This window comes from Syngnathoides biaculeatus, chromosome 9 (assembly GCF_019802595.1).
Source record: "Syngnathoides biaculeatus isolate LvHL_M chromosome 9, ASM1980259v1, whole genome shotgun sequence".
Taxonomy (NCBI): domain Eukaryota; kingdom Metazoa; phylum Chordata; class Actinopteri; order Syngnathiformes; family Syngnathidae; genus Syngnathoides; species Syngnathoides biaculeatus.
In genome coordinates, this window is record NC_084648.1 from 21,897,281 (window position 1) to 21,916,563 (window position 19,283).

Below are 19,283 nucleotides of genomic sequence, written 5' to 3' on the forward strand. Positions count from 1 at the left end.
CAATGTTTAGATCTCAACAGTCTTTTGAGTGTTTAATGCCAGGTTGTGTTGGCCACACCAAAGCTCCAGTCTTCACACTTCCTATGGATACGCAGACTCGTGGCTGTTTTTGATGAGGCTGATAACTGTGGTGTCATCTGCAAACTTCAGGAGTTAGACAGTCAGGTGCCTCGAGGTGCAGTCGTTTGTGTAGCGCGAGAAGAGCAAAGGGGAGAGGACACAGCCTTCGGGTGCCCCGGTGGTGGAAGTGCGCCTGGATGAGGTGGTTTCCCCCAGCCTCACCTGCTGTGTCCTGCCCGTCAGGAAGTTCTAGATCCGGCGAGAGAGGGCAGGTGAGACACTGAGCTGTAGAGGTTTGGAGGAGAGGAGGTCAGGGATGATAGTGGTCAACGCAGAGCTGAAGTACATGAAGAGGATCCTCGCAAAGGTTCCTTCGCTGTCGAGGATGAAGTGCAGACCAATGTTGACGGCATTATCACGCTCTTCGGCCACTTTTTTTTTCCCGTATTGACATCAAAGTGAATAATATTATATGTAGTTTTCATAATAATACCCATTTTAAAATGTATATTTTGGTGTAAGTTGCTCTTTAAAGTTAGAATTTAACAGAGAAACGTAACTAATTCACTGCCAGTTGTTTCCTGAGCAGGGACCCTGAAATTGCCATGCATTTTTAAGCAATTTCACACGTTACGTATCGTACGATACGATACGTATGTTTTGCAGATCGTTTAAGTACTAGCGTTTTGATGTTTACTTCCCCGGCAAATATTTGATTACAAATGCGACTTGATGGTATTGAGATAGGCTCGGCCGCACAGTTTCAACCCGAACAAATACGGCTCCAATTTGGGTACTAAGATTACACAGATGATGATTTTAGTTCCCTGAAGTCGTCACCAGGGACGTCCCATGTCGAGTATTCACAACTTTCGGTCCAAATTCAGCAGGATTTATTGATTGTACAGTCGTGCAGGTCGGAGCTTCCTCGATTTGTTGTCACCAGTTCAGGAACCGGAAGCCAACCCAGCAGCCCTCTCTCATCCTAACTAATATAAGCCATAGGAGGTGGGTCCCACCAGTCTGCGCTACTACCAATGATCCACTTTGGAGGTGTTGTTGATAACCTCCCTTGCTGTGCAGTGACTGCGCAGGCTCCCTGCAGCATATTGTTTGGCTTTTTTACAAATACATACATATTTTACACATGGCTTGTCATTACACAATGCCAGTTTAAAAAGTAGATAGCATTTGTGTGCCATGTCACTTGCTGCCTTTTACCGCTGGTTGTGCACCGTTCACCCACTGCTTAGAAAACAGCATTGATTTTGAGAGGTGGGAAAGGGAGGGAGAGCATGATTCTGCTCATCACAGGCAGGTCACAAATAAGTGAAGGAGTTGGAGACGGTGGTTCTAACACGAACAACTGCGAGAAAGAATTTATTTTTAATTCCTACCCATTGGTCATCCGTAAAACTCTGGGATCTACTGATCACCAATCCGCAATGGATACTGGGACACAGCTCGTTTATACTGACCCCATTAAAGGGGTCTGGCAATGCCCATGCTATTTACTCCAGAGCTTTTCTTGCTCTTTGAGTCTTTGCCTGCATGCTTGTTTCTTGGAGTATTAGAAATTAAGGTTGTAGATTCTGACCTTTCTCCAGTGTTGTTCGCCAGAGTTGCATGGAGGGAAAGAAAGTTTAAATAGTTTAAAAAAACGTCACATCTGTCATTTGGAAATGGTTTGGCTACAGGCAAAATGAGCCGTTGCAATGAAGACAGCCAACACAATAAATTTGTTCATCTGAAGATGAAGCACATTGTCAAGTATTAGATATTTCACGCTAAAGAGAGCCACGACTGCCTGTGACGCTCCTGCATTGTCAACAAAACTTCTTTCACGTCATCTATAGCAGTGTTTTTCAACATTTTTCGAGCCAAGGCACATTTCTTTCATTGAAAAAAATCCCGCGGCACACCACCATCTGAAAATGTGGAGAAAAAAGTTAAAAGTTATATTGTTAATACAAGCATTTTTGTAACATTGAAGAATGCTGTTATTATAATGTCATGAATTGGAATCAAATAAACACAAAAAAGTATTTTATAGTCTTTCATATTTATGCTCTGTGAAAAATTGGCCTGTTTGGATGAACACAGAGCTGTTGTCCTGGAAGAAAATGAACCGATGGCAGGCGCGATGCCGAGCTGGAGAAGTTTAGAGGAGAGAAGTTCAGGGATGATGGTTTTGAACGCAGAGCTGAAGTCCACGAACAGGATCCTCGCATAGGTTTCCCTTGTTGTCGAGATGTTCAAGGATAAAGTGCACACCCATGTTGACTGCATCATCCGCAAACTTGTTAGCGCGACAGGCAAACTGCAGTGGGTCCATCTGGGGACCTATGATGCTCTTGAGGTGGTCCAGCACAAGGCGTTCAAAGGACCTCATCACCACAGATTTCAAGGCAACAGGCCTGTAGTCATTTAGACAAAAGACTGCTGCTTTTTTGGTGACCGGTATAATGGTGGAGTGTTTGAAGCAGGCTGGTACTTCACACAGTTGTAGAGACCTGTTGAAAATGTTTTTAGGACAGGAGCAAGTTTGTATGCACAGACTTTGAGGCAGGATGGGAACACAAGATCTGGGCCTAGTCCTTTATTGCTCTTTTGTTGTTTGAAGATTTGTCTAACGTCTGCTTCATGGATGCTAAATAGTGCAGTGGAAGGTGGTGTGGCTTAGTGGGTGGGTAGTGTGGAAGTGTCTATTTTGAATCTGGAGTAAAAGCTATTTAGGTCGTTGGCCTGCCCGCTCTTGTTTTCTACCAGTGGTGAATGTCGCTTGTAATTAGTGAGTGATTGTAGACCGTGCCAAACTGATTTGGAGTCATTTGCGCCAAGATATTTTTCCAGTTTACTGCAGTCTCTCTTTGATATGTTAATTTCTTGAGTTAGCTGATTTCTTATGCGATTTGTAAAGGGCCCTGTCCCCACTATGATATGCAATCTCTTTAGCCTGGCAGAGTTGCCCAAGTCTGGCTTAAAACCATGGTTTGTTATTGAACGCGCAAAAGGATTTTGTTGGAATACACTCCTACTCACAGAAACTAAAATACGCGGTAACAATATCCATGTATTCATCTAGGCTGTGCGCTGAATTTTCAAAGACTTCCCAGTCTGTAGAGACAAAGCAGCTTTGAAGTTTCAATTTGGCCTCGTTGGTCCACTTTTTAACTGATTTTACTCAAGGCTTCACCCATTTAAGTGCTTGCCTGGACGTCAGTATTAAGTACAACAAGCAGGGATCAGAGGAGCCAATGTGTGCGCAAGGAATTCCACGATATGCGTTTTTTATGGAAGTGTAACAATGGTCGAGGGTGTTATTTGCCTTTGTCGGGCAGTTTACGCGCTTCTTGTATTTAGGGAGTTCGTGATTAAGTTCAGCTTTATTGTAATGTCCTCGGATAATGAGCGGTGAATCTGGGTGTTTTTTCTCTATCTTGTTTACCTGCTTGGCGAGCGTTACCAGTGCACCATTCCTGCCAGCTTGAGGCGAAATGTACACACAAACTAGAACAAAAGATGCAAACTCACGTGGTGAATAAAATAGCTTACAGTTCAAAACAACAACTCTAAAACCGGGCTGCATTGTGTGTTTAGCTGTGTAACTGTCAGAGATGTTCATAGAAAAACAGCTAAGACAAGCCTGAGGACTGTAGTGAGTGAACTCAAACCAACCAAGATTGTCTTTCTCGCGAGGGACAGGGAGGGACAAACATTGCATGAGTGCGCTCCCTCAGACTGCCAAAGTGGTAGTCCCTGTCTGCTCTTTTTATAGCTTTCTCAGGAAAAGGGTTACATGGTTACACAGTGAAAATGCTGACACAGATGGCTACACCAACCGCACATAAACACTAAGGTACATGTTTCTTCAAGGCTGCAAGAGTGTACTGATAACCCCACAAGAGATAAAGCAGGGCATTGTTTAAAGACATGTTTATGGCATTTGGGGGTATCATCTTGTGTTAGAAAGGGGTTATCCTCCCAGTGTTGAGGACTATCCGCTTAAGATCAGAAGGGAAACACGCTGAGGTCAGGATGGAGACATCACTTCCCAGTGTTCAGGAGTATCTGCTTGAGGTCGGCAGGGGGGCATTGGCTCCCAGGTGTCACTGGGTCACACTCCAAGACATGCACGCAGCTCACAAAGAGAACAATTCAGACTAAGACTAACAGAAACAAACGCATGATAAAACAATTCTAACAGCAACTATAGTACTAATGATATACTTTTACCATGATAACTAACATAGTAATGAATTCTTCCACAGTAACGTCTGTGTACCATTTCTCAATGATGTAAAAGCATATTCCATTCCATATTTCGATTTCTGTGTTAGCTCCAGGACACGTTCCGCACAGTGGAGTTGAAAGCCTGGTAGTGTAATGGTGTCATCTGTATTCCTTCCACAAAGCCAAGTCTCTGTAAAGCACAGGGCTGCATAACATCCAAAGTCTTTGCAGGTTCTGATCGGAAGCAGAAGTTCATCCATTTTGTTGACTCGGGAGTGTAGGTTCGCGAGATGAATCGACGGGAGCACTAGTCGATGTCCTCTTTTCCGCATGAGTCCCATTTAAACAGTAGAAAAACAAGGATCCAGAAATCTAATAAATACATCAAATAATACATCCCAGGTAAGAGTTGCCCAGAAGGATATATTTTCTGTAGGAAGCATTGCCTAAACTTTATAATGTCAGGGAGAAAGTGACGCGTTGACTGTAAAGTACTTTTCTACTCAACTGTAGCCTCGTCACACGATGCAACTGTATTTTGTGTAAGAATTCACTACCTTGAAGACTGGGAGTATGTCTTTGCGCACCGCCTACGCACCTGAAGATCATACTGGTGAGACGATTGCAAAAGGACATAAGGAAACATTGCAATCATGGAAGATGAGAACAATGAGAAAAATTACTGCATCACCAAAGATAATGGGAGCAACATTGTCAAGGCAATTTCCATAAACGGATGGCAAAATGACATTTTGGCCATTTGGTCACATTTGCATCTTTACACTTGTTGACATTTCTTAGTTTACCAACAGGATACACAAACCTTCCAGCAAAAAAATAAAATTGGGCACAAGCAATATTAAAAATAAAATTATCACGAAAGTGGGAACACAAATGTCTTCTTCCGCACAAAAGAAGGTCTCTTATTTGACCATTTTGGTTGCAGTCTTGTGCTCTATCTTTTAATTTTACTGGGATAAAGGGATTTCAGAATTTTGTATAATCATTCTCGGTATTGTAACGGTTCCAAAATTCCATTTGTAATATTTGAAAATTCTGTCTTTTAGATTTAACGTATGAATTCATCCAAAGAAGTGGCCTGAGAGACCCAATCATCTTTGAGAAAATTGATGGACTTGGACTTAAGTATTTTTTTATCTCTACAACTCTCTGCTCCCCTGCTGCCAAATAAAACTCATTTGTTGAACAAAGTAGACATGACATAGTAACACTTTTTTTTCTTTTCATAGGATGCCTGATCCAGATTTCAGTGTTAATGATGTCAAGATGTTTGTTGGTAAGCCATAACCTCTTATAGTGATCTATTTGTAGTAATGCAAAACCTGATTCCAATGAAGTGGGGTTATATAAAATGTAAATAAAAACATCATAAAATGATTTTGAAATACATGTCAACTTCTATTCAAGTAAATATTGTTGCACCAAGTACCAATACCAGTGCTTCACCTATGTGTTTTTGTGTTTAATAATAGCATGGTGGCAGTTTTTTTCAAAGTGCTGATTTAGTTAAAAAAAAAAACTGTCTTGTCGGCCAATCCCAAAAAAAGATGACAATCTTCCAATGACTGCCTGTTTTGTGACAAGTTGTGTGTGTATGACTTTGTGGGAGCTGTGAAAATGAAAAGGTTTCAAAGTTCAAACAGCCGGGGTTTTAGTGCTGACAAGATTGCACGCGTTAGCATAAGCCACTGGGATGTAACCTTAAGAGTCTGCAGTTCTTGAGGCTGTGTGACCAAAATCAGTGTTATATGCAACGGATTATCTTATGCTCGGTGGGAGACTGCATTCAATGCAAAGTCAGTGTTACCAGCAGAGGATTGACAGCATGAGACAACTTCATGCAGGTGTGTATTGTATGGAAGCTGATGTTGGAGCACTCCAAACCTGATACAGGCTACACTCAGAGTAGAACGGGAGTCAGACTCAGGGAGTTTGAGAACAATAATCCACTGAATGTAAAAGGAATGCCACTTTTGATCCAAGTTGAGCAACAAGGTTAACATTTTTCTCCATGGCTTTTAATGCAATGAATCACAAGAGTGGGTGAACAATGTTTTCAATGGGAGAAATGAAATTCAATCAAATGAAATAATGGTACTCAAAAGCCTGAATTACACAGTATTGAGTAAAGTATTGCAGTTGAGAGACTCACTAATGAGAGAGAGAATTGTTTGTGGCAATATAGAGAATGCACTAAGAGACGACTGAAAGAAACTGGACTCACGTGAGACAAGTGTGTCAGTATGTGTAGAGCTGCAGAAACTACCAAGCAAAAGAGCTATAAAGAGGTGAAGTGCATGCCATTAATCTAGAACAAAGGAAAAAGAAAACGTACCAAACAAAAAGAGAAACCAGCAGAGTTTAAATGCAGTAAGTGTGGAGGCAGTCACAAGCCAAAATCATGTCCTGCATTTGGGAAACCTCTGTGACAACTTTGTGAAAAGTAATCACTATGCTAAATGCTGCAGAGCGGCTTCAAGACAGAAAGTTCATACAATTGAGGAAGTTGAGGATGACGAGTACATGTGAACGTGGTACAGGCTTGCACAACCGAAAAAGAGGAATGGATTGTCCCAATTGAAGTGAACCAGACAATAATACCATTCAAGCTTGATACAGGTGCTCATGTAAATCTGATATCCATAGGAGATTACAAAAATCATCCTGTAAAGATAAAAGTGAGTGGTTATACAGGAGAACAAGTTCCTGTAAGAGGAGGTTGTATTGCAACTTTCAAAGACAAAAATCCAATGAGCACAACTATTGATCGTGGTTATGAATGTACAACCAATCCTGGGTCTCAGTACTTGCATAAAGCTCAATCTTATCAAGAGTGTTTGTAGTGACATCATCAAACAATGCAACTATTCAGGATTCACTCATGGATGAATATAAAAATTGTTTCGAAGGACTCTGATGTCTACCTGGTCTACGTAAAATATACGTGGATAAAAGTGTGCCTCCTGTTGTACATCCTTATCGAAAAATTCCCTTTTCACTCCGAGAAAAACTGAAAAAGGAACTGGCGCGCACGGAGAAATTCGAAGTCATCAAAAAAGTCGATGAGCCAACGGAATGGGTCAGCTCACTTGTTCTGCAGAAGAGAACGGTTGCCCTGAGAACATGCCTCGATCCATGGGCTCAAAATAAAGCAACTAAAAGAACATTTTAAGTTGCCAACGAGAGAAGAAATCTTGGCAGTAATTGCTGGAGGTAAATGGTTCAGTAAATTAGATGCTTCGTCAGGCTTCTGGCAAATGAGGCTTGATGAGGAGAGTTCCCGACTGTGTACATTCAACACTCCACAGGGAAGGTATAGATTTTTTTCGTCTGCCATACGGTATTGTGGCAGCACCTGAGGTCTGGGGGAGTAAAACTTAACTGTTCCTATGCAATACATTGGTCTCGTTCCAGTGGGACCTACTGAGGTTGATGAGAACACAGAGTGAACATGGCTACAGACCAGCACCTGGTAATCCATACGATCAGTACTATCCCAGCTGCACCCGAAAATCTGCCTCCCGTGATTTCAACCACTATCCCAAACTCCTTGCAAACTGACTTGCCGACACCGGTAACACCATGTGACTGTCTCCTACTCCTGTATTCTGACTGTGATACCCTCGCACAGCAGGCATAAGCGGTCCCTGATGTTCTCAGTTCTGATGACAAGCAACAGCATTTTTGGGAAGTGCTAATCAAACACTCACACACAAATAAATCTTCCAGGAAATCAGACAGAATTGTGGACCTCCACAAGTCAGGCTCATCCTTGAGTACAATTTGTAGATGCTTGAAGTTGCCACGTGCAGCTGTTCAAACAATTATACGCAACTATAAACATGGAATATCCTACCATCACACCGCTCAGGAAGGAGACAAGCTCTGTGTCCCATAGACAAATGTGCTTTGGTCAGAAACCCCAGAACAAAATCTAAAGCCCTTGTGAAGATGCTGGATGAAGCTGGTAAGAAAGTGTCATTATCCAAAGTCAAATGAGTCCAGCGCCAACACAGGCTAAAAGGCCACTCTCTGAAAATGAAGCTATTACTCCTGAAGAAACACAAAAAAGCCAGATTGCAGAATGCAAAAAGGCACCAAGACAAAGATATATACTGCAGAATTCATTGTTCCATCAACCACATTAATTTGTCCTGGTCATGAGGTAGCAAGCAGCCCCAGACCTTCACACTGCCACCCCCATGCTTCACTGTTAGCACAATGTTTTTTTTAATGAAATGCTGTGCTATTTATATGCCAGATGTGAAAAGCCACACACCTTCCAAAAAGTTCAATTTTGAACTCGTCAGTCCACAGGTTTCTTTAAAACTCTTGAGGATCATCAAAATGTTTTTTTGGCAAGTCTGAAGCCTTTGTAATCTTTGCTGACAGCAGGGGTTTTTGCCCGGGAACTCTCTGATGAATGCCATTTTTGGCCAGTGTCTCATCATACATTTATGAACACTGACCTTAACTGAGGCCAACAAGGCATGCAGGTCATTAGATGATGATTGAGATCCTTTTGTAACCTACTGGGTGAGTCCTCGTCGCACTCTTGGAGTATTTTTAATCAGTCGCTCCTGGGAAGGTTTGCCACCTTTCCCAGTTTTCTCTATTTGTGGATAATGGCTCTGATCGTGGTACGCTGCAGCCCCAAAGCCTTCGAAATGGCTTTGTAACCTTTTTTAGACTGATGTGTTTCAGTCACTTTTTTCCTCATTTCCCTTGAATTTTTTGGGATCGTGGCATGATGCATTGGTTATTGAGCTCTCGTAGTCTGTTTCGTTGTCTGACATTTTATTTTAGTGATTTCTTGATTTAACGAGTATGGTGTAATCAGGTTTGTTTTTGGCTTGTGAAATTGAACTCACCTTTGCCAAATTTGTGGTAATTCACAGTGACTGTGATTTAACATGGAAGGAGTTTAGGTCAATTGACCCCTCCGTACAGGGCACTTAACCACGCCTCCTGAAGTGATATCACGCCACGTGCGCTGACGTCAGACAAACAATTAGCAAAAATATTGGCGCAGCAAGAAAAGAATAGAGTGAAACTGTCCGATTTACCGGCTGATTTCTCACTCACATTCTTAGCTAACAGTGAAATATCGTTGAAAAGCAGACAGCAGCGCTTCAAGTATTTCAGCGAGCGATATTTCAATGGTATTTCCATGCATATCGACGGAGAAACCATTGAGCGCGAGATCTTTCCGGAGTCAGAGGAAGACCGAGAAGCCACATAATATAATATATTATAACCCAAAGACGAATTTGTCATTGACAGTTTCCTATTTTCGTGTTACCTATCACACTTGTGTGCAGAATCTGTATATGTATCTATATAGCCGTTTGTGAACCACCGTATGAAGGAAAAGAAGGAGAGGCTTGATTTACGAGTTGTTTCTCTTGTTTTCTTTGTGTAACGTCACGCGCTCCCCTCAATAATTATTCTTGAATTAATGCCGAACCTACGTAAGTACCGACCGAGTACGACAATCACTACTTTAGTGTCCTCAAACATCCTTCCTTCAGTCTTGGTGTCTCGGTGCACGTCAAAGGCTTTTAGGACTGCTAGTCCGGTTTAGCTTAGCTCACCGCCGAACAGAGACACGTTTGTGCAGTCAGATCATCGCAAAATATCGCTCAACACAGATCAAGTGTGACAATCATTCACACGTAGCTATATTATGCAAGCGAAGAACTGCTAATTCATTTATATGAGACATGTATTGAAAGTCAAATATAGGGCATACCTTCGTGCTAACACAGTCCGGTTTACCGTATCCGCGAACAAAGGGACACGTTTGTGTAGTCAGATCGCAAAATATCGCTCAACACAGATCAAGTGTGTCAATCATTCACACGTAGCTAATATATATTATGCAAGCGAAGAACTGCTAATTCATTTATATGAGACATGTATTGAAAATCAAATATAGGACTTACCTTCGTGCAAACATATCTGATGATGCGGTCTTCCACAAAGTTTGATCCATCAAAGACATTTTTCGTACTGGGTCTTCGGTTTTGGAAAGGATACGAATTGAACTCCACCAACGAGCCTTTCAGGATACCTGTCGTCATTATTATAAAGTCCGTGACTACACCTCTTAACCATATCTATTGTTAAAGAACCAAAATACGCGATAAAACGCCAACAGAAGCTATACTGGACCACCCAGCGTTGTCTGAGAAAACTGCGGGTCCAAAATAGGGGCGTGGTTCATGCAGATGTCTGGCCTCTGATTGGTCAGTGACGCAGATTGCGTAATTTCTACGGAGGAGTCAATTACTTTTCACAAAGGATCAAAAAGGTGTGGATTTTTTGTGCCTTAAGAGAATTGTCATTTGAAAACTGCATTTTGTATTTCCTTGGGTTGTCTCTGAGTGATATTAAAATTGGGTTTGATTTTAAACCTTTGCGTGTGAGATATGCAAATAAAAACACACTGAAATCAGTCGGAGCAAATACCTTTTCATGGCGCTGTACAATTTGAGCTCTAGTACCAGTCCTCTTGAGAAGGGGTTTGACTTTCTTCCATTTCCAGTTCCCCACAGTGAGAGGCGCTGAGCAGGTGCGCGTTTATTTATTGCCTAACCGCGCTCCGCCTGTACATTGGGGTTCAATCTGGTAAATGAGAGGGCAGCCTCGCTACAACTTCGTGTGGGTGAACAGCTCCTGACTGTTTTTTGTGGCTATGCACCAATCAGCAATTCAGAGTATCCACCTTTTTGGACTCCTTGGTGGTGGTGTGTGAGCACTCCCACTGAGTACTCCATCATTCTGCTGGGGGACTTCAATGATCACATGGGCAATGACTGTACGACCGGGAAGGGTGTCACTGGAAGAAACACCCCCTGCCGATCAGAAACTGGGCGGTGTTCTGTTTTTAAACTTCTGTGCTCTTCACGAATTTTCCATAACGAATATGTTCAAGCATAACTGTGTCCATGTGCACTTGGCACCAGGACACCCAAAGTTACAGTTAAATTTACTTTGTTGTTGTGTCATCGGATTTGCAGCCGCATATCTCGGATGCTCTTTTGAAGAGGAGATGGAGCTGTCAGTTGATCACCACCTGGTGGTGAGTTGGCTCTGATGGTGGGGTAAGATGCCAGTCCTACCTTACAGGTCCAACTCTAATGTGAGAGTCTGCTGTGAACGTCTGACTCTTAATTTCAACTCCCACTTCTGACAGAACTACGCCTGTGCTCTGAGGTGGCCGACCGAAGCTCTTGCTGTAAGGTTCTTGGTGCCTATTGTGGCGACAATCCCTGAAGTCATTGGTGGACACAAACCTTGAATGTTGCCGTCAAGCTGCAGGAGTCCTAGCTGACGTTTTTTGCCTGTCTGACTCCTTAGGCAGCTAATGGGTATGGGCTGGTGAAACATAATACAGCTTTAGTGGGCAGGCATGGGAGGAGTTTTGTATAGTAAGGAAAGACTTCCAGATGGCTTTGACTAAGTTCTGGTACAGCATCTAATGTCTCAGGAGAAGGAATCAGTGCACCATCAATTTTATTGTTGGGATGGGGTGTTGCTGACCTCGACTCTGGGCATCGTGACTAAGTGGGGAAATACTTCAAAGACCTTCTTTCCACCAGCAGTCGTTTCCACGAGAAAGTAGAGTCTGAGGTCTCCAAGATGGTTCTCCTATCGCTGGGGTTGAGGTCACCGGGGTGGTTAAAAAGCTCCTCCGTGGCAAGTGGATGACATTTGCCCAGATTTCCTCAAGATTATGTATGTTGTGTGGATGGCCTGGTTGACATGCCTCTGTAACATTGCGTTGATATTGGGGACAGTGCCTCTGGATTGGCAGACTGGGGTGGTGAGCCCCCTTTGAGCTCTCTCCTGCTTAACGTGAACAATGAACAGCAGTGGGCCCAGCCTGAAGGTGTTCACATTATAGCCAGGGACTTTAACAAGTCCTATCTAAATACTGCACTCCCAAAGTTCCACCAGGATGCCAAACAAAAGACTATCATCCAGCCCGTTGCTTGATTCAGGTGATCCCAATATGTCGATTGTGTCGCCGTTGGTAAACCACGGGAGGTTGGTTGTTTGACAAGTAGATTGTTGGGCATAAATATTTGGGTACCCCTGCTTTCAACCATGTATACTTCAATATTAAGCATGGCAACAGAACCACACCCCTCCCACTTACTGGTGAGTCAGACCACATTTCCCTGCTGCTCATCCCTTCTTATACCCCGCTCAGACACAGCCAAGCTCACCACAAAAACTGTAACAACTTGGCCAGAGATTGCACTCGGTGAACTTCAGGACTGCTTCCAATGCACAGACTGGGACCTTTGTGTACACCTAGACCTGCACAGATACATGGGGGTTGTACTGGATGGACTATATCTATTCTCTATAGAGCTTGTGCGCCTACGTCACAGAAGTCACGTGACTGGCCATACTGCCAGTCAAGCAAAGCATTGCTCACAGCTAAGGTTGGAGACGACACGAAAATACATACGTCTTATAGCACGACGCCCAGAGTTTTGTATTATACCGTTAAACATTGACAAGGTGATAATAAACGAAGGTACGTGGAAAAATGAGAGACACTTGACATAGAGGACCCATTATTAATGCCGAAGTCAATGTTTTAGCGATTAAAAAAAAATGGACTGTTAACCCGGTTCCGCTTGTCTTGGACAACTGAATCTACACGTATATGGTGAGTAAGTCGTTCAGATTTACACGGAAGAGTTTGAAAGCGGAGAACAGTCTGGACGCATACAAATACTTCGTTGCTGGATCTGTTCTCAATCAATAATAAATCCCACATAGTGATGGTGCCACTTAGATTTTTTTCAATACTTCTTTTCCTTTTCGCTAGTCCCGATTAGGGATAGCCACAGCATCTAAGCCTATCTCATGCATCTTCCTCACTAACACCCACTGTCTTCCTGTTCTCCTTCACCACATCCATCAACCTTTTCTTTGGTCTCCCTCTCGCTCTTTTGCCTGGCAGCTCCATTCTCCGCACCCTTCTACGAATATACTGACTCTCTCTCGTCTCTGAACACGTCCAAACCATCTATGTCTGCTCTCTCTAACTTTGTCTCCAAAACATCCAACTTTGGCTGTCCCTCGAATGAGCTCGTTTCTAATCCTATCCAACCTGTTCACTCCAAGCTAGAACATCAGCATCTTCATTTCTGCTACCTCCAGTTCTGCTTCCTGTTGTTTCTTCGGAGCCGCCGTCTCTAATCCGTACATCATGGCCGGCCTCACCACTATTTTGTAGACTTTGCCCTTCATCCTAGCGGAATGCAGCCCTATGGGGGCACAAACCAGTGCAATCTATAGGCTGGCCCCAAGCCTAACCCTAACCCTGATAAATGCAGAGGTTTGTGTCAGGAAGGGCATCCGTTGTAAAAACTGTGCCAAGGAAATATGAGCGTTCGTATAAAGAATCTCATACCGGATCGGTTGTGGTCCGGGTTTACACCGCCCGCCCCCGGCACCGCTAACCTGCAGGGCGTCGGTGGAAATTCAGCTCCTATGGCTCAAAGACAAAGAAGAGGAGGAAACCGGATCTGTCTTCAGAAGAAGAAGAAGAATGCACAGAGCCTATAACTCAGCGTAGGGACTTTATTATTATTTATTATATTGTGTGCAGACAATGTAATCTGAAGGAGGTTACTAACTGTAAAGTAGAGGTAGGGGAGAGTGTAGCTCGACAGCATAGGATGGTGGTGTGTAGGATGACTGGTGGTGGGTAGGAGGAGTAAGAAGACAAAGGTAGAGCAGAGAACCATGTGGTGGAAGCTGAGAAAGGAAGAATGTTATGCGACCTTTTGGAAAGAGGTGAGACAGGCTCTCGATGGACAACAGAAGCTCCCGGAAGACTGGACTATTACAGGCAAGGTGATCAGAGAGACAGGCAGGACAGTACTTGGTGTGTCTTCTGGTAGGAAAGGGGGTAAGGAGACTTGGTGGTGGAACCCCACAATACAGGAAGTCATACAAGGAAAGAGATTATCGAAGAAGTGAGACACAGAGAGGACTGAGGCGAGGTGAAAGGAGTATATTGAGATGCGACGTAGGGCAAAGGTAGAGGTAGCAAAGGCTAAACAAATGACAACATGTACACCAGGTTGGACACGAAAAAAGTCAAAAATGATCTCTACAGGTTGGCCAGATAGAGGGATAGAGATGGGAAGGGTGTGCTGCAGGTAAGGGTGATTAAGGATAGAGGTGGAAATGTGTTCACTGGTGTGAGTAGTGTGCTAAATAGATGGAAAGAATACTTCGAGAAGTTTATGAATGAAGGAAGGAAGAGTAGAAGAGGCAAGTGTGAAGGACCAAGAAGTGGCAATGATTAGTAAGGGGGAAGTTGGAAAGGCACTACAAAGGAAGAAAAATGGAAAGGCAGTTAGTTCTGATGACATACCAGTCGACCTATGGAAGCTATTTGCGGAGATGGCTGTGGAGTTTTTGACCAACTTATTCAACAGAAAACTAGCAGGCGAAAAGTGTACTAGTACCATTTTTAAGAACAAAGGCGATGTTCAGAGCTATGGGAATTGTACAGGAATAAAGTTGATGAGCCACACAATGAAGTTAGGTCCTAGTGGAGGGTAGACTCAGGACAGAAGTAAGTATTTGCGAGCAACAGTATGGTTTCATGCCTAGAAAGGGTACTACAGATGCATTATTTTCCTTGAGCATCCTTGTGGAAAGGTACAGAGAAAGTCAGAAAGAGCTGCATTGTGTCTTTGTGGATCTCGAGAAAGCCTATGACAGAGTACCAAGAGAGGAACTGTGGTACTGCATGTGTAAGTCTGGTGTGGCGCAGAAATGTTAGAATTAGTATTGGACATGTAAGATGGCAGCAGAACAACGGTGAGGTTTGACGTAGGTGTGATAGAGGAATTTAAGGTGGAGGTGGGACTACATCAGGGATCAGCTTTGAGCCCCTTCCGGTTTGCAGTTGTAATAGATAGGCTGACAGATGGTTAGACTGGAATCCCCTTGGACCATGATGTTCGCAGATGTTATTGTTATATGCAGTGAAAGCAGGGAGCAGGCGGAGGAACAATTAGAAAATGAAGCCACACACTGGAAAGGAGAGGAATGAAAATTAGCCGAAGTAAAACAGAATATATGTGCGTGAAGGAGAGGGGCGAGGGGGGAGAGTGAGGCTCCAGGGAGGAGAGATAGCAAGGATGGATGACTTCAAATAATTAGGGTCAACAATCCAGAGCAAAGGTGAGTGTGGCAAGGAAGTAAAGAAACTGGTCCAATCAGGATATATGACAAAAGAGTATCTGTTAGGATGAAGGGCAACGTTTATAAAACAGTGGCCATGATGTACGGATTAGAGAGGGTGGCACTGAAGAAACAGCAGGAAGCAGAACTGGAAGTAGCAGAAATGAAGTTGAGGTTCTCGCTCAGAGTGAGCAGGTTGGATAGGATTAGAAATGAGCTCATTAGAGGGACAGCCAAAGTTGGATGTTTTGGAGACAAGGTTCGAGAGAGCAGACTTTGATGGTTTGGACATGTTCAGAGGCAAGAGATTGAGTATATTGGTAGAAGGCAAAAGAGTGAGCGGATGACCAAAAAGAAGTTTGATTGATGTGGTGAGGGAAGACATGAGGGCAGTTGGGGTTAGAGAGGAAGATGCGCAAGATAGGCTAAGATGGAAAAAGATGACACCCTGTGGCAACCCTAACCCTACGCCAAAAGGAAAAGAAGAAGAATAATCTATCCTTCGTCAATGCCCCCCCCCCCCCCCGTCACAAAACACTCAGATTGTCAATTGTCTTTGTTATTCCATGTTCACGACTCGCTTTTCTTGCAAGTTAATGGAGAAGGTAGACTTCCTCCTCCACCTGGGGTCTTATCAAATGCCCTTCTGTCATATAGTGTCCAAAGGTATGTGCATTGAAATTATTCTTGGGCCGAATTCTTTGGTGACGAGCTATGTCAACACCTTGTTACCCATGTTGCAACTCCTCCGCCCAAAACGATGTAAAACTTTGTCATTGGGCTCATGTGATCGTTTTTTTTTTTAATGACAGAATAATGTCATACTGAAAGTACCACTGACACCTTCAACATAAAATTTAATATGTTGTTAACCAAAAACAATCATCCGTAATGGACTCATCCGTTTGTTCACAGCACTTCAGAATGTTGCCGTATATCAGTTCAGCCACTGTTAATTGACGGGCGCGTATGCGCCTGTGCACCATCGCACTTGCAAATCTGCACAGTTGAGCACGAAAAATAACACATAAAATTTATTAAGAAGCCCTTCATCCTAGCGGAGACTCTTTTGTCACATAGAACACCAGACACCTTCTGCCAACTGTTCCACCCTGCTTGGACCCGTTTCTTCCTTACCACACTCTCCATTGCTCTGTATTGTTGACCCCAACTATTTGAAGTCGTCCACCCTTGCTATCTCTTCTCCCTGGAGCTTCACTCTTCCCCCTCCTCCCCTCTCATTCATGCACATATATTCTGTTTTACGTCTGCTAATCTTTATTCCTCTCCTTTCTAGTGCGTGCCTCCATCTTTCTAATTGTTTTTCCACATGGTCCCAGCTTTTACTGCAGATCACAATATCATCTGCGAACATCATAGTCCAAGGGGAATCCAGTTTAACCTCATTTGTCAGCCTTATCCATGACTGCCGCAAACAGGAAGGGGCTCAAAGCAGATCACTGATGCAGTCACACCTAAGGCACATCTCACCGCTGTTTTGCTGTCCTCATATAAGTCCTGTACTATTCTAACGTATTTCTCCACCACAACGATTTGCGCATGCAGTACCACAGTTCCTCTCTTGGTACTCTGTCATAGGCTTTCTCTCGGTCTACAAAGACAATGTAGCTACTTCAGACCTTTTCTATACTTCTCCACGAGCATCCTCAAGGCAAATAATGCATCTGTGGTTCTCTTATTAGACATGAAACCATACTATTGCTCGCCAATACTTACTTCTGACCTGACTGTAGCCTCCAATAATCTTTCCCTTAACTTCATTGTGTGGCTCATCATCTTTAGGTGTTCCTGTACTTACCCATCATTTCTTCATCACCCCTGTTTCCTTCGCCTACATGTCCATTGAAATCTGCACCAATTACAACTCTCTATCTGACTGGGATGCACAGGACTACTTCGTCTAGTTCCTTCGAGATTTTTTTTCAAATCGAGGTCACATCCTACCTGTGGGGCATAGCCGCTTATCATATTATTTACAATACCCTCAATTACAAATTTCATCCTCATCACTTGATCTGATACTCTTTTCACCCGCAATACATTCTTAGCCAGCTCTTCCTTTAGAATAACCTCTACTCTATTTCTGTTCCCATCTACTGCTTTTTTTCCTTTCAGCTTGTCCCATAAGGGGTCGCCACAGCGTGTCATCTTTTTCCATTTAAGCCCATGTCGTACATCTTCTCTAAAACCAACTGTCCTCATGTCCTTCCTCACAACATCTATCCACCTTTTCTTTGGTCTTCCTATCGCTCTTTTACCTGGTAGCTCCATCCTCAGCACCCTTTTACCAACATCACTCTCTCGCCTCTGATTATGTCCAAACCATCTAAGTCTGCACTCTCTAACCTTGTCTCCAAAACATCCAACTTTTGCTGTTCCTCTCATGAGCTCATTTCTAATCCTATCCAACCTGTTCACTCCAAGCGAGAACTTCAACATCACATCTCATCTCTTCCCATCTACTCCTTGGTAAAATAATTTAAACCCTGCTCCTAAATTTCTAGCCTTACTCCCTTTCCACTTACTCTCTTGGATGCTCAATATATCAACCTTTCTCCTAATCATCATGTCAACTAACTCCTGAGCTTTTCCTGTCATAGTCCTAACATTCAAAGTCCGTAAACATAACTGAATGCTCTGTGCATATCTCTTCTTCTTCTGCCGACAAAGTTGCTTTCTTCTTCTTTTTTGCCTTTGACTTAAATTATCTGAATTTCTACCTACACCTTGCAGATTAACAGTGCCGGGGGTGGGCATGCTTCGCCCGTGCCATGACCTATCCGTTATTGACTTCGTTTGATCAAAACTCATATATGTTTGCCACACTTTTACGCTGGATGCCCTTCCTGATGCAACCCTCTGCCTTTATCCGGGCTTGGGACCAGCCTACATGTCGCACAATATTGTGTTCAATCAAATAGACAAAGTCAACACATAAGGTACACAATTCACATACAAATAGAAGCAGTCAAATAAAGTCAGCACATGAGTAACACAATTCACAAATAACCTAGTCTATGTTAAAGTTAAAGATAAAAAGGTATGTGGATAAGAAGGTTCAAGTGTAAAAAATGTAAACGATATGTAGATTTAAAGATTATGAGGATCAAAGAAATTCAAACTAATGGCTCTCCCTCCAGTCGTTGCAGGTTGAGCTCTCCTCACCATCCTCGTTCTACAAGTTGTGTTGGGTGAGCAAGATTATGCAGTTACTCACTTTCAGTGTCTCTTTAATGTTCACGATTTTATCAGAAACACGTCGCGTTGTAAGCCAACCAACAACGTCTAGTTGTTAGCAAGCGTGGCTAGGCTAAGCTCGGCCATGCTGCTTCAAACGCGAACATAATTCGCCGCCAATTTGGGTACTAATATTTCATGGAATGATTCTTCGTCCACTGAAGTCGTCACCCACCAACAACGTCTAGTTGTTAGCAATCGGGGCTAGGCTAAGCTAGGCTAAGCTAGGCCACGCTGCTTCAAACGCGAACATAATTCGCTGCCAATTTGGGTACTAATATTTCATGGAATGATTCTTAGTCCACTGAAGTCGTCACCAGGACCGTCCCATGTCGAGTATTCACAACATTCGGTTCAAATTCATCAGGTTTTATTGATTGTACGATCGAGTTTGCCGGAGCCTACTCATTTTCACTACCACCAGGTGGACCGGAAGCAACTCTTGATTTTTTTCAATACAAATAATATTAAAATAAATGACCCCT

At 43.2% G+C, this 19,283-nt stretch overlaps 1 protein-coding gene across 5 annotated transcripts in view; it reads left to right on the forward strand.

The window, feature by feature from the left end:
* Positions 1–19,283, forward strand: part of kdm2aa (lysine (K)-specific demethylase 2Aa) — a 170,403-nt gene that overhangs the window by 16,078 nt on the left and 135,042 nt on the right. For all 5 annotated transcript variants that reach the window (XR_009796597.1, XM_061831211.1, XM_061831210.1 and 2 more), the window contains 2 exons: positions 5,361–5,439; positions 5,544–5,590. Coding sequence is in view for 4 of the 5 variants with exons in the window: in XM_061831211.1 (XP_061687195.1) it covers positions 5,361–5,439; positions 5,544–5,590 (126 nt within the window). In the remaining variant the exon portion in view is untranslated. The remainder of the gene's footprint in view (positions 1–5,360; positions 5,440–5,543; positions 5,591–19,283) is intronic.